At 49.0% G+C, this 27,409-nt stretch overlaps 1 protein-coding gene across 3 annotated transcripts in view; it reads right to left on the bottom strand.

Annotated features, from left to right (window-relative positions):
* Positions 1 to 7,619, bottom strand: part of NOL6 (nucleolar protein 6) — a 66,632-nt gene extending 59,013 nt beyond the window's left edge. For 2 of the 3 annotated variants that reach the window (XM_067530872.1, XM_067530874.1), the window contains exons 1-7: positions 7,502 to 7,619; positions 5,701 to 5,922; positions 4,005 to 4,121; positions 3,343 to 3,522; positions 2,461 to 2,629; positions 1,263 to 1,397; positions 510 to 676 (exon numbers count right to left, since the gene is read on the bottom strand). In XM_067530872.1, coding sequence (XP_067386973.1) covers positions 510 to 676; positions 1,263 to 1,397; positions 2,461 to 2,629; positions 3,343 to 3,522; positions 4,005 to 4,121; positions 5,701 to 5,922; positions 7,502 to 7,546 — 1,035 coding nt within the window. In that variant the 5' untranslated portion in view covers positions 7,547 to 7,619. The remainder of the gene's footprint in view (positions 1 to 509; positions 677 to 1,262; positions 1,398 to 2,460; positions 2,630 to 3,342; positions 3,523 to 4,004; positions 4,122 to 5,700; positions 5,923 to 7,501) is intronic. The other variant, XM_067530873.1, reaches the window with a different exon arrangement.
* Between the last annotated feature and the right edge of the window lie 19,790 nt (positions 7,620 to 27,409).

Below are 27,409 nucleotides of genomic sequence, written 5' to 3'. Positions count from 1 at the left end.
ATGGCTCCAAAACCCCTTCCCCTGGGAGCCAGCACAGCCACAAAGGGAACATGGCAGGGCCGGGCGCTGATGCCAGAGACCACCACTGAACTGCAGACAGAAGGCAGGCTGAGGGCCAGCTTGCCCCAGGGCAACACACGGCTCCCCAGCCAGGGGAGCAAACCAACCACTTGAACTAGGTTGTCTCAAGCATCATGGGATCTTGAGGCACCAAACACGGCCAGGCAGCTCAGCCTTATGGCATGACAACCCTGCATGTCCCCTCTCCCATCTACAGAGCAGTGACCCAGGAGGGCAGGTGCAAGCAATTAGAAATCAATCTCTACCACTCTACAGATCAGTGGGAAGCATATCAGGCTGGTGCGCCTCCCTCTGTGAAAGGCAGAGTGGGCTGGTGACAATGCACCTCCCTCCCCATGCAGGAATAAAAGGGGCCAGACCCCACGCATGCATTGGAGGAGAGAGCGAGCTGAGCTGAGCAGGCCAGCCCAGACCCCTGACCAGACTACCTTGTCCAGCTCCCGCTGGTGCAGCCAGACTTTGAGGAGGGTGACTCCATCCCTCATGCCTGGGAAGTCGGCGCCGGCCCCGGAGAGGAAGAGCAGGTTGGACTCCAGCACCATGTCGCAGAGGATGGAGTTGTTGTAGTGAGGGGTGGGAGGCTCGGCGGCTCCTGCTGAGGGAACAAGCCAGCCCGACCCAATGAGTTACTGGCACTTTTCACCCAATCCAACCCTCCGCAGCCTTCTCAGGTCAGAAGCTTTCCTAGAACCTGCAGCGCTGCGAGGGGCTGGCTGCAGCCCCTTGCACCAGAGCATTGCAGAGCGGGAGGCTGCAGACGCCAACTGGTGCTGCCTGGTAGCCTCCCCTGCCTTGCCTCCCAGCTCTGGCAGAGAAGTGAAGGAGCAGCCACTGCTATTTCCCCATCAGGGTGGGGGAAGGTCTTGGCCGGACTGCAGCGAGCAGGGAAAGGAAACAGGATGCAATGCGAGGGCAGACCACCCAGTGACTCGATGCCCCTTTACAGGGCGTACCGAGCCCACTGAGCAGACAGGATCCAGCAGGGAATGCTGATAGGTCCAAAGGCCCTTGAGGGAGCGAGGAAGCCACATACAGATTCCTTCTCTTGGCTCCACCATGACCTCTGCCTGCAGGAATGCTGCTCCCTTCCCCACATGACTTGTGTCCCAGGATCAGCTGAGCTGTCTGGGTGCCCCAGTGCACCCCAAGCCACAACACAACTCTGCATGCCCCAGCCCTACCTTCCCCAGGGGAGCCCTGCTCCAGGAACCAGGCCGTCCGGACGTTGTTCTTGCTGGGGTACAAGCGGCTGGGCTTGAAGAAGCCGGGGGCAGGGCAGACGTAGAGCCGGACAGTCACCAGCTTCTCATCTTTACCTGCAAGCACCAAAGAGAAGCGAGGTCAGAGAGAGTGACCAGGGGTGGGTTGGGGGAAATATGGAAGCGCCAGCCTTTTCCCTTTATTCCTTGGAGTTCCCAGTGAGACCCAGCAAGAGACAGAGACATTGGTATCGAGGACGATGCCTCAACAGAGCCAATAACTCACCCTAGTTACCCCCCTGTCCATGTCTCTAGCCACCCCGCTCTCCCATAGCCAGGAGGAGCCAGGGGAACACACAGAACATGTCTCATTCACCTTTCCCAGTACCCTCGCTCCCTGTCCCCCATGCTCTCTCTTTGCCTGACTCTGTGCCTGCAGGATCAGGCCTTCAACTCCCAACCTGCCACAGACCCACAGGGACGACCAAGATGACGCCTGGGAGCAAGCACCACACCCAGCAGGGAGGGCCCGAAGCATTAGGCCCCAGGATTAACCTGGCTCCCAGGCAGGGGTGGGCCTTTTCCAGCTGGCCTGGAAAGTGCCATGGGCACAGAGGGTGCTGCATGAACAGCAAGAGAAGGGGGACCAGAAGGGGGTGCAGCAGTTCTGCACACAGTGGCATTTCACTGGGGTCCGTGCCATTCTCTAGCACTTTGTTAAAGCAACCGAACAGACTCCTACCTCCTGGAGGACCCAGGAAGGCCCATTCTCCACCCCCGAGTGGTCTGCCCGGGCACCTGGGCTACTTCCAAAGCCCTGAGCAACCCCCTCCAGTTAGCGCCTCTGTTTTGCCACTTCCTGCTGATCACACTAGGCAGGTAACAAGGCCAAGAGGCCGAGTCCAGCTCCCAGAGTGATTCAGCTCAATGGCGACTCCAGACCAGTTTTCTCCACGGCCCCAGTGGCTGGAGCAAACAAGTACCAGTGTCAGACCCTTGAGCACAGGCCTGCCAGTAATGTGAGGAGTTTGCAGCATGAACGCAGACCTGGCATTGCCTGATGTGACAGCACCACATGCTGGCCAAGTATGCAGCTGTCACTGACAAGATAAGTGGAGCACCAGGGATCAGGAGGCCCTAGGGGAGAGAGGGATGGGTGCAGAGTTCACAGGCATGGTACCTGAAGGCTGCAGGAGCAGGATGGGCTTGAGGTGGTTGCTGTTCATGTACGTGAATTTCACGCTGCTAAAGAGCTTTTCCTTGGAGAAGTGATGAGCAATGTGGGCCAGGTACAGGGCTCTCTTCCGGTGGTATCGCTGGTTCAGGTTGTCTTTGTCCTGGAGGATTGCCTGAGCCAGAAGGAGAGAGAGGAATCATTTCTGATGCTTCCAGAGCCCAGTTCAGTGCACCAAGCGTTGGCAAACCAAGGTGCAGAGCTATTCTGCTGACTCACCCTGACAGCCAGCCCGGGTGGGACACTAACTCAAAGCCAGGCACATAAAAGGCAGAGCGGTTCTGACGAGGGAGCTGAAGAGATGGATAGAAGTCCCGGTATGGAAAGGGCTCTTCTGCAAGTTCTTGGTCAATAACCTACTACTAGTGCAGGTGAATGGTGCAAAGGCTTCACCTGCTCTTTGACACAGATTCAGGAAGAGGCCAAGGGCAATACGTATGGTGGCTAAGGAAGCCAGACCCTAGCCAAACTCACTGGCATTAAGGAAAAGGCCCAGTCCCTACCCAGGCAGAGGGAGCAGACAGGAGAAGAGGAGAGGTCGTTTCTTCAGCTGTGCTGGAAATTCAGCATCAGGAAGCATTGATCTGGTGAGATTCTGGAGGGGAGGAGGGTGCGGGAAATGGGGTCCGCACAGGACGAGATCCAGCAGCAAGCCTGGCACATTAGAGAGGGAATCCGGGGGCGAAATACACTGGGCACCTTTACCCTGTGATAACACTCAGTGTAAAGCTTCTATAGGACAAGACATCAGCCACGGAGCATGGGCGGTTGCAGACTCAACTGGGGCAGCACACCAACCCCATGCCTGCCAGGCGTGCTCGGACTCACCCGGGGCATTGTCAGTGCCACGTCCACGTTGATCTCCGGCTTAATGCACGTGCCCAGCAGGTAGCTCCCCACCACCTTCACCGTGGCTGGTGGCAGGAAGCGGAACTTCCCCTTCACGCTGAAAGGCACCTGAAGGAACGGGACCTTCACATCCTTTGGGAGCCAGGACTGGTCAACAAGCTGTGAGAGGCAGAAAGAGGTGAAGGGCAGCCTGCATTCCAGGCCGAAGCAGCTACTGAGCTCACCCAGGCGCTAGCAGGACTCGGCTAAGTGAATGAGCATTTGAACAGTACTGCACCACCCACCAAAATACTGCTCAGGGCATCAGAGGGGGAGCGTAGGAACATGCGCAAGGCTATCACTCAGGGCCGGAAATGGATCTTGCAAGGATCCTCCTCTGTTTCTCACACCCCAGCTGTGAGCTCCATGGACCCTTCAGCTACAGGGTAGGGACGGCAGGATCTATGCACCCCCAGAAACATACTCATGCGGGGGAGCCGCAGTACATTCAGCAGGTGCAGCAATGGCTGCAACGCTCGGCCGAGGCATAAACACGAGAAGTGAAACACGAAGGGCAAAGCTGGTTGGAAATGGCTCGTTGCCAGCCCCATTCGTTTATAAGCAGACAGCCCCAGTGCCTCTCCCAGCCACGCAGGACGTACATCAGTTTCTGGGGTCTCCGGGACAGCACTCAGCAGGGTATTGATTTCGTGGAGGAAGGCATCGATCTTCTGCTTCTTTTTCTCCTTTAGCTTCACCTCCTTCAGCAGCTCCTCAACCTGCAAAGAGAAGGGAAGACCATGAAAGGCAGCAACAGAAATCACTGCTGACTTTTATCCTGCCCTTGGATGGGGATTACCAGCTTGGACCAGAGCACAACGCTCTCTGAAGGGTGAGAGAGAAGAGGGGCTGGGAGTTCTCAACAAGTTTCTCCAGCTCCCAGACATATAGGGAAGATGGTTGCATGACACCAAATACCAAACGTTACTCTCCAAGCAGGATACTCCACTGGCCAGTGATGACTCACATTAGGAACTTGCAGCAGCACAAGGGCCAAACAGCATGGAAACTTACAAGTATCAGTTCCGCTCCCATCTGATGATCAGCTGGAACAAAGGGGTGCCACTGACACAGGTTTCACTATGACTGGGACAGGTGAAAGGAAAGAGTCCCTGGTACAGCAAAAGATGCTGCAGCATCCAGGCTCCAGAAGCTAGGACTGAGAGGTAGCTGTGGGGGCTTGCCTGCCTGGCCATCAAGCTGGCACAGAATGTGGGTCAGAACCGCTCCTCTTAGATTGGTAGAGTTTAGGGACAGAAGGGACCCTTAGATCATCTAGTCTGACCTCCTGTCTATCACAGACCATTACATTTCACTGAGTTACCCCTGTATTGAGCTAATAACTTGTGTGTAGAGTTTTCCAGCCAGGATTCATGTGGGATTTGAACTCCAGGCCTCTGACACCATAAACACAAGGCAAACCACTAGGCCACTGGGCCATTTTATCTAGCTCTGTGACTAACTGCAATTCTACAGTAATTGCACACTCCAACACCTCCAAAAAAATGACAAATGCCTCCCTGCCCCCAACAGGCAAACATGCCCCACCCACACCTGAGGTATCCCAGTGTGCTATTCCCAATTCCAGGTGCACGTACAGCACTCATTCATAAAATCAACCCAGTGTCCAAACAACAGCCAAAATCAAGGACCTCCTTGATTTTCTTCCCCCAAATTGAGGGCCAGACTCTGCAATAAGATCCCTTCATGCTGACCCACATGACCTTGCAGAATCCCAAAGCAGCAGCAAAATCCAAAGCTCAGCACCCTGCATTTCATTCGATGCTACAAACACACAGAGCACACAGCAACAACACAGTCTTTGTGATATCATCATGAAAATTAGCACCTCAGGCACAAAATCTATTTTACAAAATTCTGATCCATCAAAATTCAGGTTTTTTTGGGGCCAAAATTTTCATACATTTTTCAGCCAGCTCCACTATCCACCCATCACGTCAAGGGAGAAAAAAATCAGAGGATCATTTGTTCACCCGCTGAAAATGAAATCACCCCAGATGAAGAAACCCATCAAATTTCCTCCCAGTACCCTTGCCAGGAATTCAATGTTGCTATCCCCATTATACAAATTGGAGAGATCATGGGACTCGCTCAAGGTCACAGCATGAGTCGGGGCAGAGCTGGGAACGGAGCTTGGCAGTTCCCAGTGCCGTAATTCATCTGCTGCTTCCCAAGCCTCCCTAGTCCCCAACATGCACTCCCGGCTGGAAAGAATCAGGCTACCATATCGAATGCAGCACAAGATGGGTCCTATTTAACTCGTTGGCTTTTCCTGACCTGCAGGCGGAGAAGGCTGGAATGGAAAAGGTTCTCTGTCTCCTTCAGCTGGTTCAGCTCCTCGTTGGTGGGCGGCTTGTACAGATCAGCCCGGCTGATCTTCACTGGCTTCACAATGCCGTCTGAGGCTGAAGCCCTTTTCCTTCCTTGAAGTTTGCCTTTCTTGGGGAGATCCTGATTCTCCTCCTCTGCCTCCATGTCTCCCTCCACATTGTCAATTGCCTGCAATGATGAAAACGATGAGCCATTAGAAGGTGCAAGCATCACCAGCAACCAGCTCAGCTTCACCAAAGCAGAGTCAGTAAGAAACCTCAAGGTTTGGTGGGTCTCGGCCTGGTTCCTAATGGGTCAGTGACCTTAATGCCCAAGCTACCTCCAGGACTGGCACCGACAGGCCTCCTTTGTAATAGTCTAACAGAAAAGACAAGGACTAAACAGGCCATGGAGACCGAATGCCATTCTCTGCCTTAAACGAAAGGGTTGAAAGCACAGACAGCATGGGGTAAGGAAGCTTGCACAGCCACTGGAATGATAAATTATATACCCAGTCAGACTATCAAATGTGTTTTACTTCTGATGCAGAGCTCTGCCATCTGGAAAGTGCTTTACAAACAAAAACACACTTGAGAGGTCAGTAAATGCTATCCCCATTCAAAGAGGGGGAAACTGAGGCACTGACAATTTAAAAGCAAAGTCACTTCAGTCAGGCTGTCTTCTCTATTACCGTTACACGCACTAACTATGATCAGTGTAAGTCACATTAGAGAAAAAAAGCAAGGTGGTTTTCTTTCTGCATTTGCCACCTTGTGTGCCTGCATTTGGGTATCAGAGTGCTGGAGCAGCTCACATGCTTTTAGTGTCTTTACCCTCACAGCCCCATGTGAGGTAGGACCGTGTTGTCATCCCCACGGTACAGATGGGGAAATGAGGCACAGAGAGACTAAATCAGTTGCCCAAAGGTCACACAGGAAGCCTGGGATAGCGCAAGGCATTCAATCCAGGTCTGCGGCTAGCGTCTTAATAGTTAGGTCATCCTTCCTCTGCAAAGCACTTCGGGACCTTTCAGAAGGAGAGGTAGTTCTGCATGGATTAGATGACTTCTTGCCCGATACTCCCATGCACTACGTAGGCCCACACCTAGAGAGGCAACGTGGGTTGCAATCCATTGCACAACTCATCCCCGGCGCACACTAGCAGGGTGTTTAACAGAGAGCAGAAATGGGCAGCGCTGGGAAGAATTTCACCTGCCAGGCAAACGACCCACGATCTTCCTGTGTCTCACAACTGTAACACACACACACACACACACACACACCCAGCTAATTAACATCAAGGGGGCCCTGCATCCCCAGCACGCCGCTCGCTCTGGGACTTTTCACTGCACCCTCCTCGGGCAAGGCACGTCCCCTCGGCCCGGGGGCAGCTCCCGGGAGTGCCGGGTAAACGCCCCGAGGGGGAACAGGCTGATCGCGCCGGAGGGAGGCCGCCGTGACCCCCCCCCAAGTGTTGGGCGGCGGCCCAGGCAGCCCCGCGAGCCGAGCGAACCCCGGATCAGGGCCACCCCCGGCGGCAGCTCTGCGGGCGGTTCGCGGGGCGGGCGGGCACCACAAGCGGCGGCCACGTGGCCAGGGGGTACGGGGGGGAGGGGTGGCTGGGGTTTCCCTGCCCCCCCCCCGGATTCATTAGCCCTCACCCACGCCCGGCCGGGGGGGTAACGACGGGCCCCCCCAGCAGGGCTGGACAGGAGGGGGCGGGATCCTCCTTCCCCGGGCACGGTGGGACATGGAGCCCCGCCCCTTACCCGGCCGCCGCCCCCCGCCGCTCGCAGCTTCGGCTTCGTCTTCATCGCCGGCTCCCCTCCGTCCGGCCGCCCTCACGTGGACAACAGCCCGCCGCCTCCCCCCACGTGAAATTCAACCACCCCTGCTGCTGCTGCTGCTGCCGCCGCCGAGCCTCTCCCGCCCTCTCCCAGCCGGCTCCCGATTGGCTGAAGGGACGAGTCCTCTCCTCTGATTGGCTAGTTTGGCAACCCGGCGCGGGTGTTTTCCTCTTGGCCCCGCCCACGGGTGCCAGCGGCATTCAGCAAGTTTGCCTGAGAGAAAACGGAAGGTTCCCCCCGCCCACCCCTTCCGCGATTTCCGGCAATTTTGCGACGTGTGCGTTTGGGAGGGGGCGGGGTTACAGCTTTACGGCAGCAGGGTGGCTGCCTGAGAGCCCGGCCTGGCTGAGGTAGCTGCGCCCCGCCGCTGGCTGGGGGTGGGGTGAGGCTAGGGCGCTGCGCTGGGGCCGGCCCCCCTCGAGTGCCCCGCGCCCACCCGCCAAGACGCTCGCCTCAGCTCCCGGCAGCCCTTGACGGCAGGCCCCGCCCCCTGCTTTTCGGAGGGTGGGCGGGGCTGAGGCGAAACGCGACCGCCGGGGGGGGGGGCGAACGAGCGCCCGCCCCCGTGAAGAGCGCCCCAAGGGGGAGGGTCATGCTCATGCTGGTGGGGGCAGGGCGGTATGCACGTGCCAAGGGGGCGGGGGGTCACGCCAAGGAGGGTGGGGGCAGGGCGGTATGCACGTGCCAAGGGGGCGGGGGTCACGCCAAGGAGGGTGGGGGCAGGGCGGTATGCACGTGCCAAGGGGGCGGGGGTCACGCCAAGGAGGGTGGGGGCAGGGCGGTGTGCTCTTCCAAACGGCCCCCCCCCCCCCCCCCCTGCAGCAGGACCTTGCACGTGCCAAAGAGGTGAGGTCATGCTAGGGTGACCCGAGAGGAAGTGTGAAAAGTGAGGACAATGTTTTTGGGGCGGGGGGAGGGTGGTAATCGTTGCATGTATAAGACAAAGCTCCTGCTATTGGGATGGCCCCTATAATATGGAGATGTCTGGTCACCCTAGGTCACACCAAGGGGAGTGGGGTCAGGGGAGTTTTCGTTTCAAAATGGCACAACCCCTCTCCGCCCCCCCTCCCCCGCCCCGCTCCCCCATGCAACGTGACTTTGCACGTGCCAAGGGAACGAGGTCTTGCCGGTCCCAGAAGCACCGGAAGGTCCAGTATTCTGAGAATATGTGAGTGCCCCCCTGAAACCTCCATCTCACCTCCAGCAAGTGCCCTTGTGGTATAAGGCCCAGGGAGTTGCCACCCTCCCACTGGGCTGGAAGCTGCCCTGCTGGAAATGCCAGCAGCTCTGCTAGAACCCTTTTTCTGATCCTCCTAGGCACCCACTAGAAGAACCATAGGCCCTAGGTACCATTAGCAGTGTTGACAACTCTCATGATTTTATCATGCACCTCCAGATATTGAGGTTTCTTTTGAAGCCCTGGCTCCTGGAAGCAAGTGATTACATGGGACTCTCAGCTTTTGTTTAAGAAAAGCAAACAGGTTCCTCGCCTTCACAGTTGCACAGAAAAGCCTGACATTGTGAACTGAGAGCACCCTGAAGGCAAAGAAAAAGAACATAATTTGTAAACTAATATTGTGATTTTTGGGAGCGCAACATGACTTGTTAGTGCTTGGAGTTGGAAATCCTGCTCTAGCCCCACAAACTTGTTTGCTTATGCCAAATTGCTTGGGAGCATTAAGGGTATGTCTATACTGCAAAAAACATGTGGCAACGAATCTCAGAGCCCTGGTCAACTGACTTGGGCTCATGCTACAGTGCTGAAATTAGCAATATAGCTGTGGGATCATCTGCCAGGCCAAGTTTTCAGAGCCTAAATAGGAACATCTACACTTCTACTTTTAGCCTCATGGCATGAGCCCAAGTCAGTTGACCTAGGCACTGAGAGTCACTGCTGGGAGGGTTGGGTTATTTATTTATTTTGCTGTGTAGACATACCCAAAGAGCCAGTTTCCACTTGAGAGTTCCCCCAGGGGCCTCTAAATTAATCCACATAAGATCCTGCAAACCAGATTTATGAGACACATAATAGACCTCAATCATTTTCATGAGATTTTCAAGAGAAAAATGTTTACTACATGGGATAACACATGTATTGGACTCAGATTTTCTATCCAGTACAGAATTACAAATGCCTTGGGAATGGAGGTTGTTTGTAACTCTGAACAAAACATTATGGTTCTTTCAAAAGTTTACAACTGCACATTGACTTAATACAGCTTTGAAACTTTACAATGCAGAAGAAAAAAGCTGCTTTCCCTTTTTTTTAGTAGTTTACATTCAACACAGCACTGTACTATATTTCCTTTTTCTTTTTTTTCTGCTGCTGCCTGATTGCATACTTCTGGTTCCAAATGAGATGTATGGTTGACCAGTGAGCTTGTAAGTCTGAGGTTGTATTATATAATCTGGTGTTACATGATATAGGACAAAGACAAAGGTGTTTGTATCCAGAGGTTAGGTAAGGTTTAGGTTTGGTGCTAAACAAAGGGTTCAGATTGGGTTCATAGTGGATGGTGCCAAACTCTTACCAGAAAGATCTCATGAGATCTTGGCCATCAATAGGAATCTTGTAAGATCAGCTGCAATTTACAATGTTTTCACCATTCTAGGCAACATCTGAACTGAATCCAGAAAACAGGCCTTCTCCAGCTTTGTGTCTAAACTGGAGTGGAAGCCATATAGGACACCATAGCAGTGGTTTGATTTTGGCAAATGCCTCCCAGAATTCAAAGCACAGAGGAAGGATGGCCCAGTTGTTAGGGTGCTAGCCTAGGAGACCTGACTTTAATTCTTTGCTCTACCAAAAATTTCCTGCATGTCCCTGGATAAGTTATTTAGCCTCTCTGAGTGCGTCTACACTGCTATAAAAACCCATGGCTATGACTGATCTAGGTCAGCTGGCTCAGGCTGCTGGGCTAAAAATTGCAGTGTAGACACTTGGGCTTTGACTGGAGCCTGGGTGCGAGGGTCTCAGAGCCCAGGCTCAAGGGGAAGTCCCAGCATCTACGCTGCAGATTTTAGCTCTGCAATCTGAGCCCCACATGACGCAGTTGACCCAGGCTCCGAGACCTGGTGCCGCAGTTTGTTTGTTTTTTATTGCAATATAGACGTACTCTTTCTGTTACCCTCCAGGTCTTAGTTCCCCATCTGTAACGTGGAAATACATTGCCCTGCATCAGAGGGATGTAGTGAGGGTAAATATGTTAAAGATTGTGATGAGTTTGAGAGTCAGGTAAGATTTCTGAGTTGAGGGGTTGAGTCTGAGCCATCTTGAATTATGATAGAAACACACAAATGTTTAAAATTAGGGGAAAAGAATTGTTTCCTAATGCACACAAAACAGCTTGATTTAGAAAAATACAGTTGTTAGACCATATCCATTACTGCATATTTGAGACCATGTAGCTCGAACTCAGGGGCTGAGTGCACTCTGCAGAATTAGAGCCTGGCATTTCATGATTAATGTGTGTAGACATCCCATATCTAACCTGCAGAGAGCACAAAGGAAAGACTGATGCAGCAGCAGCCTGGCTTGACATGGCAAACTCCCAGAAGGGCTGGAGCACACAGGGCAATCTGGTCCAGTTTACCTGCAATCTATACATGGCTTTTTAGAGGGGGGAAAATACACTCTTAAGATTAATTTATTCTGAGTTAGAGAAGAGACTGAAATAAAAGCCCAAATCCAACCACCCCGGGACTTCCAGGATATTTAAAAGCCCAACCAAGCACTGTGCTCCAGTGGATACGGAATAGAATTAGGAAAAACAATCTGGATTTTAGTTCTAGTAGCAACAATTCAGCTGGCTTTTCGGGTGACTTGAACATCTCACTTAGCTTTTCTATGCCTTGGATCTATAAACTGAAGGTGTGACACTAACACCATATTTGAGAGGACCAGTTCTAGGGGCAGCAGGGTCGCCTTGGGTGCCAACTTCCAGGGGCCACTGACCTGCTGTTGTCGCTGGGCTTTTTAAAAAATGTATTTCCCTCCCCTGATTAGTCAGCTGTGCATGGTGGTAGGTTGTTGTTGTTTTGGCTCGGCCGCTAGGGGAGGGGTACCGCAAACCTTTTCCACCCTGGCTAGCAAAATGGCTAGGGTCACTCCTGGGTGGATCGGAACCAGGAGTGGGAGTCGGGAAACTGGGTTCTAGAGGCCCATCTCTGCTACAAACTGCTATGTGATTGGACAAGTCACTTCACTGCTGTTTCCTGTCCCATCCTTTGTTTATTTCGATTATAACCTCTTGGGGCAGGGACTGCCTTGTGTACCAAGCACTGGACTGGGACTCAGGAGACCTGGGTTCTATTCCTTGTTCTGCAACTTGCCTGCTGGGTGACCTTGGGCAAGTCACTTCATCTCGCTATGCCTCGGTTTCCCCATCTGTAAAGTGCTTTGAGATCTACTAATGAAAAGTATTAGGTAAGAGCAAGGTATTATTATTACTAGGTGTTTGTACAACCCCTAGCACAATAGGCACTAATAAAAATAAATAAATATTACCATAAGAACAGCCATACTGTGTCAGACCAATGATCTGTCTGTCTAGCCTAGTATCCTGACTTCTGGCAGTGGCCAGTGCCAGATGCTTCAGAGTCAGAGGGAATGAACAGAACAGGACAATCTTGAGGGATCCATCCCCTGTCATCCAGACCCAACTTCTGACAGTTGGAGGTTTAGGGACGCCTGCAGCACGGGGTGCATCCCAGTACATCTTGGCTAAAAGCCATTGATAGACCTATCCTCTATGAACTTATCTAATTCTTTTTTTTAACCCAGTTATACCTTTGGCCTTCCCAGTATCCCATGGTAACAAATTCCATAAGTTGACTGGAATTATGTTAGTAATAACAAAATAAGTATGGGCCAGGTGTTTTGAGACAATGTAAATTCCATATGAGCTAATCAGATCTGATATTTTTCAGACGGCCTTCTCTCTGTATTAGGGACCAAACCAGGTCCTTAGTGCAGAACACCACCCAAACTCCAGGGAGTTTATAATCCAGGTCTTCAAACCAGATCCAAATTTTGCAGCATTATTCCCTCTGTATTGCACTTAGGTTTTGCTAAAATCAAATTGGGGAAATATTAGAGGAAGTATCTCCAACTAGAAAAATACTCAGGCATGTTCACGACCTATGATAAGACACCATGAGACAAGAATCTAGTTTTCCACATACAATGTTATTGGTATTACAGTAATACCTAGAGGCTCGAAGTGAGATTGTGCTAAGTCAGGTTTGTCCAACGTGTGGCCCGTATGATATATTTATGTGGCCTGCATGACACATTCAGATTTTTTTTAAAGCAAGTTTCTAGTCCTCATTCATGCAGAGGGAACCTCCTGAATACAAAATGAGTATCAGCCATGCAATGAGGTCTGCCTGAGTATGCAGACAGCCTGAAATGGATATTCAGTGGGGTTTTTGGTCCTACCGTTTACCATCATCATCAATGACCTGGAAGAAAATATAAAATCATCACTGATGAAGTTTGAAAATGACATAAAAATTGGGGGAGGGGTGAATAATGAAGGGGATAGGTCACCAATACAGAGCCATCGGGATCTCTTGGTAAGCTGGGCACAAGCAAACAGTGTGTGTTTTAATACAGCTAAATGTAAATGTATACATCTAGGAACAAAGAATGTAGGCCATGCCTACAGGATGAGGGACTCTATTCTGGGAAGCACAAGATGAAGTTGTATTAGCAGAATTATGTTAGAAAAAATTACCAGGTCAGGGGTTGGCCTTGTTGGCAGAATCAGAGCCAGCCTTCAGGCCTCATCAGTCCACAGCCCTTCCTGATATGAGGGATGTCGTGGAGAATCTTAGGCTTTAGTCCTTGTCTTTGTTAAGAGTGTTGAAAATGTAAAGCAATATAACCTGATGTCAACTGAGCACTAGAGTTGGAAGTTTGTCGTTGATTTTCCCTGAAGATCCCCCTTCACTCACAGTTCCTAGTGCAGCCTCGTAAGGATAGGGTAACCCTGGTCCCAGAGCCTTTTGAACTTGGGGAGGAAATCAGCTCCGTGTATGGCAGTGGGAGACTACCGATATCATCCTGGTCTACAGTCTAGTTCAGTAGGGTCTTCAGGACAATAGGCAACTGTTTAAGTGAGGAAGGAGTAGGTCTGCAGTAATTAACAATTTAAAGCAGGGAAACATGCTTAAATGATGGGGACGAATGCATCTGTTTAGTACATACCAATGATTATACTGTATACATGCACTGACCTTTACAAAGAAGCTAATATTACAGCTCTTACTCAGCATATTTTGACCTGCATTTTTTTTTAAACCACCCCTTGATGATAATCTTACATAAGTCAGTTTCCGACTTTATTCTCTCTAACCTAAAAAAGAGATTCTGGTAGTTTTAAATCTCATACCAAGTGTTCATTGCTTCCTAGCCAGAGCTGTTTGTGTGGTGTTGCTGTGCGCTGTTTCAAAGCGGTTGTATTTCACATTCTAGCCTTGAGTAGCATCACTGCTCTGTGCCTCAGTTTACCCAGCTATAAAATGGGGATAATAATGCCTACCTCACATGTGGTGCAAGCATTAACCACGACCAGCTGACACAGTGCTGGACACCACATATACCTGTGTATATTGATTACAAAGTTGTGGTCAGCATCATGTTAGTTAACACAGCTCCTTAAGTTCATGTTCTAACTTGATGTCATGTTTTAGGTGAAGACAAGGTCTTGGAGTTATTCTTGTTCTCCTCTTTTAACCTCCTCAAAGAGGCACTAGAGGAAAAAGAGGATCTGGATTCAAAGAGCCAAGAGGTAGACTTCCTGCTTCCAGGTGCAGAGGTAAAGGATTTGAAAGGCTGGAATTTGCTCTTATATATCCTTGTCTTTCATCATTCTTTAGATGGCGCCATACTACTGACTATACGGAATGTTCGTCGGGATGGCAGAAGTAGGGGATGAATGATGATACTTCTCATTTGTGTTTGTAATAGGGTATGAACCCCAGACAGGGGCTGAAGGTGTTAATGTGGGCCCAAGAGGCCAATTATGGTACCTGGAGGGACAACCAGGCTTACCTAATCATGAAGTCCAGCTGGGTAGGAGCAGGCTGGTTAGTATAAAGTCAGGAGGCTGAGAACAGAAGAGGGCCTAAGCTTAGGAGTGGCTGGGCTGGGCTGGGCTGGGCGGAGCGGATGGATGGATGGACGGACTTTCAGCTTGTGCCTGCCCACATCCTGGAACCCAAGTAGTACCTAGGCTGGGAGAGGCTGAGAGCTGGGGCTTGGAACTTGGGAGTGGCTGAACAGAGCTGGAAATACAGACTGAGAGGGAAAGATTAGAAGTAATGTTGGAAAATGAGAGAGAAGCAAGAGATGAGGAATGGTTTAGATTCGGAAGAAGTAGGGTGACCATATGTCCTGTTTTGGCCAGCACATATTTTAAGCCCTGTCCCTGACGTCCCAACTAATCAGTTAGCAAGAGCAAATGGGACAAGTGCCCAGTTTTGCCAAAACGGAGGAATGTTCAGAAGGTGAGCAGCAACATTGTGGGGGGGGAAAAGGAGCCTGGCTGAGGTATCTCTATGCCCTGCCCCTCCAATCAGGGAGCGATGGGGTGTCATGTGCTCACTCTACAGCCCAATCAGAAGCCCAAACGTGTGTTTACCTGCTTCAACCTTGTAACCTCTTATTTCTTAACTTAACTAAATATTTATTGTCTATCATAGGATTGGCTACAAGAGTTGTCTTCAACGTAGGATCTAAAGAGCAATTGACTGGTCCTTTGGGCCTGGCAGTAACCTGACTATTGCTGTGATTTTTGGTGTCAGGGACCATCTGTCACAAAGGCAGGCTTGCCTAGATGGCAGGGTAGATCGGAGTATTCAAGGGGGTTGGCTGTGACCCCATGTTAAGGCTGTTGTAGTGCCTGAGGAGTTCACACTTGATACTTGGTTGGTGAAATCTAAATTCAGCAGTCACAACCAGTTTGGGGTGTGTGCCCTGCTTCTTGACAGTTCTGCCCTGACATTGGTATTCACATTCCTGAACCACACCAGACAGCTTGACACTGATCACATAAAATATGATTCATTGGACAACCTTTCCCTATATCATAGACACAGGTATAAAGAGGTAGTGGACCAAGTCTCTTCTTGTTCACATGGGTTTAAACAGAGCTGTCCTAACACTTTCAGAAGGGTCTGTGAGAACGGTTTTTTGCTGCTCTCCTCTCTGAACGCAACCAATTCCTGCCCACCACTACCACCTGACTCTGCAGAGTGGGTTTAAGGAGGGTTAACAAAGCAATTCATTGCAATCCCACACCTTGAACGCAGGCCCAGATACTGATACCACTGAGTAGCAGGGAGACTTCAGTGGGACCATTTGTTGAGTAAAGCCCTACACAGCGTGAATAAGGGTGTGAGAGTCTGACCCACTGTGAACTCATTTGCCATTCGAAGTGGGAGGATTCTGAGTCTCCCCCAGTCTCTGGCTGCAGCTGCCTGCTCCGCTCAGCCTTAGGACGTGGCTTAGCCCTGATAATGTGAATCAGTGTATCTTTGCAAGGTAGGTGAGCTGGTGCACCCTGTCTCCAGGAGGCACTGCGCACACAGGCACAGTCCAGGGGGAGGGAGAAGCCACCTTTGCCCCCTTGACAGTCCAGTCTGGTTAGGGAACCAAAATGGCTCCCAATGTCATTTGACCTGCTCTAGGTTATGGCAGCCCTGCCTGGTCTGCCCATGGGCAAGTCTGTAACCTGGAACTGCCTGGAGGGAACTAGTCTGACTTGCTTAGCCTGAGGACCTTGCAAAGGGTAAAAAGTCAAGAGCATAAAAGAAAAGGCAAATTAAGAAAAACGATGAGCTTCCTGCAATCTGCCAAGTAATAAAGAGTGCCAGGATCTGCCCAGCAAGTCTAATTGGTCATTAATTGTGTGCTGCCCTGCATTCATAAATTATTTGTATTTAACACCACAACAATAATCCTCGTTCTTATTTATTGCTCTTCATCAGCAGATCTCAAAGCACTTTACAAAGGAAGTCAGAATCATTATCCCTATTATAGCGTAGCACGTACAGACTTCAACCCAGATTAGGGCCTTAGTGCACAAGGCACAGTGTAAATGGAGAGAGAGACAGCCTCTGCCCCACAGCACTTACAGTCCAACATGACAGTGGAAGCAGATGGGAGATGACTCACCCACAGCCTTGCAGCAGATCAGTGGCACACCTGATCTCCTGCGTCCAAAGAGCAGACCTTATCCACTAGGCCACGCTGCCTCTTTGCGGCTCTGCTGTCTGTCAGCCGAGGATCTCATAGCCATTTAGAACTTATTTCATTAGCCTTCAGAAATCTCCTTCATGAGTCTCTATCCCTACTTCACAGGTGGGGAAACGGAGGCGCAGAGAGACAAGTCTAGCCCCAAAGTCAGTGGCAGAGCCAGGCGTGCCGACTCCCAGCTTCATGCTAACCACGAACCCTCACACCTCCTCCAACACGTCTCAATTTTTCATGAGCTTCATCTTTCAACACGAGGCTGCTTTGATTTTCTTCCGTCCTTTCCTCACTTGCTTTTGCTGTTTTTATAAGCATCCCTTACTTCATCACCCATGTCAAAGCTGACCGGATTTTGTCCTGTTTCTCTTGACTAAGGATGTGTAGATTTGATAAAGGGACGGAGGCTTTTTGCAGCCTCTAGCTGGATTTCCCCCCTCCGGGTTCCCCTCCCCCTTTTCTTTCTGTTTCTCACTTCTTGTTTGATCCGGAATTCCTGCTGTCACCATGCTGCACCATGGCTGTTTTTTCCCCTTGCATTCCTCAGGATCAGAAGGGGGGGGGGGGGTTAGCAGTGGTTCTGAGCCATCCAGCATGCTGGGATCTGTAGCCTTCTGTTAAAAATGACTGCAAAGGGGAAGAAAAAAGAGGTTTGTCATCCCCCCCCCAATCTTTTATGATTATGATATAGAAAAAAGACCTGGCAGTTGTTTGTGTGTCTTAAAGGTGGCCAAGTCCCCTTCTTTTCCCTTCACAGGTCACCTCTAGAGGGGAAAGTGGCTGCTGCTCCATTTTATGGAAATTAGGGGCAGCCCTTGGACTTTTGACAATTCGTCCATAAACTCTGTTGGGTGATGTTAGAAATTCCCCTGCTTTGCTCTGTGCAGTGGTGAGGACCTTGCTCCCCCTCAGCAGATATGTAAACCAGGTAAATAAAGGAGATTATATGAAGACGTGGTGATAAATAAATAGAACAGGATGTGGTTCCCTAGAGCACCTTTCATACCCAGCCCAGCATCTCATCTTACTAGCGATGGGGTACGGTTAGAGTAGTGGGACAGATCCTCAGGCTTCAATGGAGTTACTCCAGATTTACACCAGTGTAACTGAGATCAGACTCCTGCCCAGGCATCCCAAAGCTCTTTACAAACACGGAGTTAAATAGCAGCAGAGCAGCAAGTATGTTAAGGCAAGTGCAGCTAGCATTTGGTAATCTCTTGCCTGCAGCCTTGGATCTTTGAACCTGTTTTGTTGAGAGGGGACATCAGCCAGAGTAGCTGCTGGCATCCCAGCCATCAGCAGCTGCCAGCTTGATCCATTAATACGCCAAGTCACTAGCTCTTACAATTAAGAGGCAAGAAGCCCAAGATGGAAAAGGCTGCTCTGTTGCCCCCTGACCATACGTCACCATCAACCATCCCATGCAGAGCACTGTCCCCCCTGCCAAGTTCCACCTGTGGACATGCACTCACACTTGCACACAGCCCCCTGTGCCCGCTCTTGTCATTTTCGCTTTCTGTGCAAACACTGCAGTCCTGGAAATATTTCTGTTGCTCATTGTAGGACGGGTGGCCGTCCCCCCTGTCAGTTTCAGAGGGAGGCCACACCCACTCCCTACCCTGCTCCGGCAGGGGCTGGCCCAGCCTGGGGCAGGGGAATGGACTCCGGGCTCGGGCCGGGCAGCCCAAAGGCAATAGCCCGAGTTCCAACGGGCAGCAAATAGTCCAGTCCAATGGGCAGCACACAGTCCAGAGGCCCCAGACTGGGTGGTCAGGGAAGGGGGAGGGGGACGCAGGCCCACCCGACTCCACTGCGTCCCAGCCCAGGTCCCTAGCCGTGGCAGAGGGGTTTGCCACGGAGTCAGCGGGGTTCCAACCGCAACACGCTGACTCACTGTCTGGTACCATCCAGTCGACCTCATTGGGGTAGGCACCCAGGGGCAGGTTGCAGAACCCCTCGATATTGTCAGGGGGCAGTAGGTCAGGCAGCTCATCAGGGAGGTTGGCGGGGGGCAGTTCCTCCAAGTCCGGTCCGGTCAGGGCCCGCACCTCATCGTCATCCTCTGGCAACTCCAAGGGCAACTCCTCCAAGTCTGGCCTCGGTATGGTCACCTCCTCCTTGTCTGAGTCCGGTAGCTCCTCCAGGTCCTGGCCCTTCTGGATCACCGGGTCCGGTGGGGGGGGGGGTCGTCAGATCCGGGGATACCTCTGGGCCCCAGGCCACGCGCTGCTCGTTTGCCAGCACCCGGACCTAGGCCCTGGTCTGCTTGCTTGGGTACCAGGCAGCTCTGGAGGGTGGGGAGGGAAGTCCTTCCCCTCCAAGAGTTGGCCACCAACTGAGCTCCTGGGCCTCTCTTTTATACTTCCTGTCTCACCCACTCGCTTCTGGGTGGGCCGACAGACAGTCTCTGGCTCTGCCCCCACAGGCCCGGCCTGTTCTCCCTGTCAGTTTCAGAAGGAGGCCACACCCACTCACTACACTCATATATGGTGAGAGATGGGTCTAGAGTTGCCTTACGCCATCCCTTTAAAAAAATCAAGACTCCACAGGCTGGCTGCATAGTATAATGCCATGGTGTGAAAATGCCAACACCTTCCCCCTCCCAATTTCAGAGCCAAAATCAAGCCTCATCCATTGTTTAGAAAAAGGGATTCTTTCAATATTTGTATCGCCAGTCCAAGGAGTAGGTTAAAGCACAAGCACAGTGAGAATGATGCTAGAACTGCCACCCCAAAGTTATGCTCTTATTGATCACTGTCCTATTTCCACCCAGTATGTGCAACAATAGAAAAATTTCATCTCTGCTGAATCAGACCCTACATCACAACCTATGGCATGCAGGACCTGGAATAGGAGGCTAACAAAAGGCAAGTGCCAAGAGCTGGCAACCTACGTGGAAACATGAGTAAGGTGCTAATATTACTCCTCCATTTGGGATGAGACATAAAACCAAGGTCCTGACCACTCATGGGCATCAAAGCGCCCATGGCAGTTTTCCCAAATTCTAACTCGGGTAATTGCATTCTGCCTAACTAATTCCTCCCTGCAGTTTCAGTTGCCTATGGCATTGTTTCTTACTTCCTGTCCTAAACTGTAATGTAGTGTTGCTGTTAGTTCCAGTCCAGAAGATGATGCATTTCAGCTCTGGGGAAAAAAATTCCTCTAAAGTTTGTAAAGTGCTTTGGGATCCTTCAGGATGACAGTTTTTTGTCTGGGAATGATTAATAATCATGTTGCACAGTGTACAGCACTATACATCTGTACAACGCGATTATTAATCATTCCCAGACAAAAAACTGCTAAAGTGGAGAGTACTTATCAGGAGTTTAAGGGTAAGACAACATTACAAGAATGCAGTAATTATTCCCCTAACTTAAGTCCAAATGTGCTATATTATGGAAATACACAACTGAAGCTCCCAGACAACTCTAACTCTGCCGATGCCACAGAGGGAAAAAATATGTACAAAACTAATTCTTTTTAAAAATCAGTTCCAGCTACTCTACCACAAAAATACCAAAGTGCCTTCGGTCACACTTCAGCAAGGTACTTAAGCATCTGCCTAACAATAATATAGAGAGGACAGTACTTGACTGGGACTCAGGGGACCTAGGTTCAATTCCCTGCTCTGCCGCAGACCTCCTTTGTGACCTTTGGCAAGTCACATAACCTCTCTGTGTCTTAGTTCCCCATCTGTGCGCTGGGGAGAATAGCCCTGTCCTAACTCCCAGGGGGATTGAGAGGACAAGTGTATTATAGATGTTGAGATGCTAAGGAAATCGGGGCCCAAAGAGTACCTGAGATAGATGGGAGTATTCCTGCTGAAGTCAAGTTAGACATGTGCCCTGCTGAATCAGGTAGTCATTCGGCTGGAATGGATAACCTAGAATCGTAGAATATTAGAGTTGGAAGGGACCTCAGGAGGTATCTAGTCCAACCCCCTGCTCAAAGCAGGACTAACCTCAGCTATATCATCCCAACCAGGGCTTTGTCAAGCCTCAGCTTAAAAACCTCTAAGGATGGAGATTCCACCACCTCCCTAGGTAACCTATTCCAGTGCTTCACCACCCTCCTAGTGAAAAACTTTTTCCTAATGTCCAACCTAGACCTCCCGCCCTGCAACTTGAGACCGTTGCTCCTTGTTCTGTCATCTGCCACCACCAAGAACAGCCTAGCCCCATCCTGCCTGGAAGCCCCTTTCAGGTAGTTAAAGGCTGCTATCAAATCCCCCCTCACTCTTCTCTTCTGCAGACTAAACAAGCCCAGTTCCCTCAGCCTCTCCTCATAAGTCCTGTGCTCCAGCCCCCTAATCATTTTTGTTGCCCTCCGCTGTACTATCTCCAACTTGTCCACATCCTTTTTGTAGTGGGGGGCCCAAAACTGGACACAATATTCTAAATGCGGCCTCACCAATGCCGAATAGAAGGGAATAATCACTTCCCGTGACCTGGCAATGCCCCTCCTAATGCAGCCCAATATGCCATTAGCCTTCTTGACAACCAGGGCACACTGCTGACTCATATCCAGCTTTTTATCCACCGTTACCCCAGGTCCCTTTCTGCAGAGCTGCTACCCAGTTCGTTGGTCCCCAGTCTGTAGCTGTGCATGGGATTCTTCCTTCCTAAGTGGAGGACTCTGCACTTGTCCTTGTTGAACCTCATTAGATTTCTTTTGGCCCAATCCTCCAGTTTGTTTAGGTCACTCTGTATCCTATCCCTACCTTGCAGGGTATCTACCACTCCCCCCAGCTTAGTGTTGTCCGCAAACTTGCTGAGGGTGCAATCTACCCCATCCTCCAGATCATTAATAAAGATGTTGAACAAAACCGGCCCCAGGACCGACCCCTGGGGAACTCCGCTTGTGACCGGTTGCCAGCTAGACATGGAGCCATTGATCACTACTCGTTGAGCCCTATGCTCTAGCCAGTTCTCTATCCATTTTATAGCCCATTGTGTCTTGCCTTCCCATTGTGTCTTATGGCCCATTGTGTCTTGTCTTCCCTCTCAGTCTCATGTCAGCAGGCAAAAGGAAGCATTTATCTTCTCTGTTGAATCATAGCAATGCAGGATCACCCAATCTCATGCTCTTCTATCATATCAATGGGATACAGTTACACCAGGGTACAAAATATATCGGAAGGACAAACTAGGTCGTATTTGTGGGGGAGTGGCACTATATGTGAAAGAAAGCATAAAGTCAAATGAAGTAAAAATCTTAAATGAACCAAACTGTGCCATAGAATCTGTAGGGATAGTAATTCCATGCTTGAATAATAAGAATATAGCAGTAGGGATATACTACCGACCACCTGACCAGGATGGCGATAGTGACAGTGAAATGCTCAGGAAGATTAGAGAGGTTATAAAAGTAAAAAACTCAGTAATAATGGGGGATTTCCACTATCCCCATGTTGACTGAGTACATGTCACCTCAGGACAGGATGCAGAGATAAAGTTTCTGGACACCTTAAATGGCTGCTTCTTGGAGCAGCTAGTCCTGGGACCCACAAGAGGAGAGGCAATTCCTGATTTAGTCCTAAGTGGGGCACAAGAACTGATCTAAGAGGTGAATTTAGCTGAATCGCTTGGTAATAGTGACCATAACATAATAAAATGTAACATCCCCATGTGGGTGGGAAGGGAACTCCAAAGCAGCCCACCACAATAGCATTTAATTTCAGAAAGGGAAACTACAGAAAAATGAGGAAGTTAGTTAAACAGAAATTAAAAGGTCCAGTGCCAAAAGTGAAATCCCTGCAAGCTGCATGGAAACTTTTAAAAGACATTATAATAGAGGCTAATTTTAAATGTATAACCCAAATTAACAAACATAGTAAGAGGACCAAAAAAGTGCCACCGTGGCGAAATAACAAAGTAAAAGAAGCAGTTAGAGGCAAAAAGGCATCCTTTAAAAAGTGGGAGTTAAATCCTATTCAGGAAAATAGAAAGGAGCAGAAACTCTGGCAAGTGAAGTGTAAAAATATAATTAGGAAGGCCAAAAAAGAATGTGAAGACCAGCTAGCCAAAGACCCAAAGTAACAGCAAAAAAATGTTTAAGTACATCAGATGCAGGAAGCTGCTAAGCAACTAATGGGGCCACTGGACAATTGAGATACTAAAGGAGCACTCAAGGAAGATTAGACTATTGCAGAAAAACTAAATGAATTCTTTGCATTAGTCTTCATGGCTGAGGATGTGAGGGAAATTCCCAAACCTGAACCATTCTCTTTAGGTGACAAATCTGAGGAACTGTCCCAGATTGAGATGGCATTAGAAAAGGTTTTGGAACAAATTGATAAATTAAGCAGTAATAACTCACCAGGACCAGATGATATTCACCCAAGAGTTCTGAAGGAACTCAAATGTGAAACTGCAGAACTACTAGCTGTGGTGTGTAACCTATCATTTGAATCAGCTTCTGAACCAGATGACTGGAGGATAGCTAATGTGATGCCAATTTTTAAAAAAAGATCCAGAGGCGATCCTGGTAATTACAGGCTGGTAAGCCTAACTTCAGTACCAAGCAAATTGGTTGAAACTATAGTAAAGAACAGAATTATCAGATACATAGTTTAACTTGATTTATTGGGGAAGAATCAGCATGGTTTTTATATGGGGAAATCATTCCTTACCAATCTATTTGAATTCTTAGAGGGGGTCAAACAAGCATGTGGGTAAGGGTGATCCAGTGGACATAGTGTACTTAGATTTTCAGAAACCCTTTGACAAAGTCCCTCACCAAAGGCTCTTAAGCAAAGTAAGCGGTCCTAAAGTAGGAGGGAAGGTCCTCTCCTGGATCAGTAACTGGGTAAAAGATAGGAAACAAAGGGTAGGAATGAATTACCAGTTTTCAGAAGTGAGAGATGCTAATAATGGTGTCCCCCAGGGGTCTGTACTGGGACGAGTACTGTTCAACATTTTCATAAATGATCTGGAAAAAGGGGTGAACAGTGTGGTGGCAAAATTTGCAGATGATACAAAACTATTCAAGAAAGTTAAGTCCAAAGCAGACTGCAAAGAGTTACAAAGGGATCTCACAAAACTGGGTGACTGGGCAACAAAATGGCCGATGAAATTCAATGTTGATAAATGCAAAGTAATGCACATTGGAAAACATAATCCCAACTATACATATAAAATGACGGGCTCTAAATTAACTGTTACCACTCAAGAAAGAGATCTCAGAGTCATTGTGGCTAGTTCTCTGAAAACATCCACTCAAAGTTCAGAATGTTGGGACTCATTAGGAAAAGGTTAGATAATAAGACAGAAAATATCATACTTTCACTGTATAAATCCATGGTACGCGCTCATCTTGAATACTGCGTGCAGATCTGGTCACCTCTTCTAAAAAAAAATATTGGAATTGGAAAACGTACAGAAGAGGGCAGCAAAAATTATTAGGGATATGAAAAAGCTTCCATATGAGGAGAGATTAAGAAGACTGGGACTTTTCAGCTTGGAAAACCAACGATTAAGGGGGGATATGATAGAGGTCTATAAAATCATGACTGGTGTAGAGAAAATAAATAAGGAAGTGTTATTTACTCCTTCTCATAGCACAAAAACGAGAGGTCACCAAATGAAATTAATAGACAGCAGGTTTAAAATGAACAAAAGGAAGTATTTCTTCACACAATGCAGAGTCAACCTGTGGAACTCCTTGCCAGAGGATGTTGTGAAGACTAAGACCACAATGCGGTTCAAATAAGAACTAGATAAATTCATGGAGGATAGCCATCAATGGCTATTAGTTGATGGGCAGGGATTGCTGTTTCCCAGAATCTGGGAATAGAAGATGGGATGGATCACTTGATGATTACTGTTTTGTTCATTCCCACTGAAGCACCTGGCATTGGCCACTGTCGGAAGACAGGATACTGGGTTAGATGGACCATTGGTCTGACCCACTATAGCCATTCTTATGTTCTCATATTTTTTATTTTCCTTAAAGCCCCACCTTCTGCAGCTATGTGATTATGAGACTCTCCGCTTTTTTTTATTTGAAGTAAGTTTCTAGCTCTCAGGGGTATGAAGAAAAGCTTGAAAACATGACCTCTACAGACTTAAAAATCTGAAGGCAAATACAGAGAATCCCCAAATCTATTATTTTAAAGTCTCATGAATTTTAAGCCAATCTTATGATTTGTGGGAGAGAGGGGCTGATTCAGGATTGTTAAGGTTTAGGGTCAGAAATCTTAGAAACTACATTCAGAGAACAATGTGACCTGAATTAAGTGGGGGTAGGGGAGCTAATGGAATGGCTCAGAGGATTAGTCATTGCTAAGGAGGTTTCTCCTGTCTTTTTTTGATTTGTTTACTTTGTGACCAGACTTTTCACCTTTTCTCATGCATGGTCAGTTTCAGTTTTTCCTGTTGTTGGCGGGACGGGTCTTTTACACATCACCAGTGAAGAGCAAAACATTTTTTAAAATGACCATAAACCCCCGAAAACATGACGAGGGACTCTAAGGGAGGCATAGGACCTGGACCTACTGTTAACCCATTTCTGGAAATTGTTTGGTTCTGAAGTGGATGGCATCCCTTTAAAAGGATCATCTGACCTAATTGGATGAGGAGTCCCCCGAAATAAAACTCCGCATTTTCTCCAGAATTCTTATTCTTTTTTCCCGAAATAACCCAGGCTTTTTATTGGTAGGTGCAATTGCTAAGATTAGATTTTCTTGGAAAGACTCAAGAACATGCAAATGCTGCATTTATTTATGTATGCGTTAAATCAGCTGCTGCCAAGTTGGCCGGCAATCTGGGTCTACTTGCTTGCTGACTCACTCCATTCTCTTCAGGCAAAACCTGAGCCGTATGTGCTTGCTACTGTACAATGCACAGCGAAACCCTGGCTAGATGGCCTTTGCTCTCTGCCTTGCCGCCGTTTGCTGAAACATAACGGAAATTGTGTATATGTGTGGTGCAACAAACCATGCTGGCCCCAATGCTTCCTACTTCCAAATATTAACTGTGCTCTTGGCAGCTGGGAGGAAGAGGGAATCTGCCACCTGCAGCCTGAAAACCAACTCCAGCAGCACAAATGTGCTAGAATATTTACATCGCTCTAGAAACCCAACACCCCTTTTACTCCCAAAGGATCCCAGATCCCTTTGCTAAGGATATAGAGGCAGCACCTCTGAAACACAGCCACTTCTGGGGAGGGTGGCAGCAAACGAGATGAAAGTCAAGGGATAGAGGGAGAAATTTGGGCAACAGCACTAAGATAAACCCCCTGCTTCTCCTAAAAGTACCCTGAGATGATGATAAATAATAATACAGTTATCTTACACTTAGCACTTTTCATCTTCAAACTGCATTGCAACCATTAGCAATGAATCCTCACCAATTCCCTTTGAGGGAGGTGAGCTTTTATTCCTGTTTTGCAAATAGGGAAACTGAGTCAGAGAGGGTCAGTGACTTGTCCAATGTCATGCAGGAAGCCAGAGTCCGAGTTTGCATGAGGCTTTGTCTATCTTGTGCAGAATGGACAGAAGCTCAGTTCTGAAGGTCTCTGTAAGACCCACCCATGGGAAATGCAGAGCTCAGCTTCCCTGCCTTAGCTAGATTGGGTGGGGGGGTTCAATCAGTCTTGCTGGGATTCACTCATGGTCCAGGAATCTCAGTCCTTGTTGCTTATAGTATGGGCGCCTCCCTCTAAGAAAAGGATAGGTACAGATTAGTATCGTGACTTCAAATTGAAATAACCCTCTCCCCCACACTCCACAAGATTACGCTGATGTTATCATGCAACATCTAACCTCCCACTGACTTGACAGGAGCGGAAGCAGGCCCGAGTCTGTAATGGGAACGAGTCAGAAGGCACCAGAAGTCTGCAGGTCAGTATGTCTGTATTATCAAAACTCTGAGGAGTTTGAGTTGGAGTAGAAGGTGTGTGTGTGTGTGTAACAGCATTGTGCGTACCTGTCAAGGCCTGGCTGTACCATTACTTGTGATTGTGTGCATAGGTTCATGTGAGGGTATATTTTCTTGTGTATGTGTCTTGATGGTGTGCACATAAGCACATTGTGATTCCCAGTCTGAGGGGAAGAGGCAGACACCCCTCTTTGAGAATCCAGAAGCAGTTCCAAAGCAGCTTTGCCTCCAACATCCAGAAATCTTTGAGAAAGCCTATAGAAGAGTTCCCTACTAGATGACGCTGGGAATCTGAGAACCAGGAGTAGGAATCCAATCCATGTGGCATCTTCAGAGCCCAGATCAGCAATAAGTGAAAGCCATTATTAGCATTCACACCCTAGGGGTGCATGGACACAAGGATGATGGGTACACTTTACATTCTTGGCTAGATGAATAAACCCCAGCAGGCAGCTGAATGCGCATTACTAAATCAAGATGGGAAATATCATCCTTAGCCCAGCCGTTGATTAGCTTGTGCCCTGAAGCATAAAGATTGCTAGCACCCATAGTTTTATCCCATCAGTGCAAATTAATAGACATGTATCTAATCCTCCTTTAACTTCTAATTAGCCAGTTGCCTCAATATGCAGCAGTGAGTTCCATAGTTTATTATAATTCTCTCCTATTTTTATAGCATCACAGATGTGCATGGCC

The sequence above is a fragment of the Emydura macquarii genome, unplaced genomic scaffold, assembly GCF_026122565.2.
Source record: "Emydura macquarii macquarii isolate MOO-44397 ecotype Brisbane River unplaced genomic scaffold, CSIRO-AGI_Emac_v2 contig_3114, whole genome shotgun sequence".
Taxonomy (NCBI): domain Eukaryota; kingdom Metazoa; phylum Chordata; order Testudines; family Chelidae; genus Emydura; species Emydura macquarii.
The sequence above is the reverse complement of the archived record's forward strand: the minus strand, read 5'-3'. Positions and strand labels throughout refer to the sequence as shown.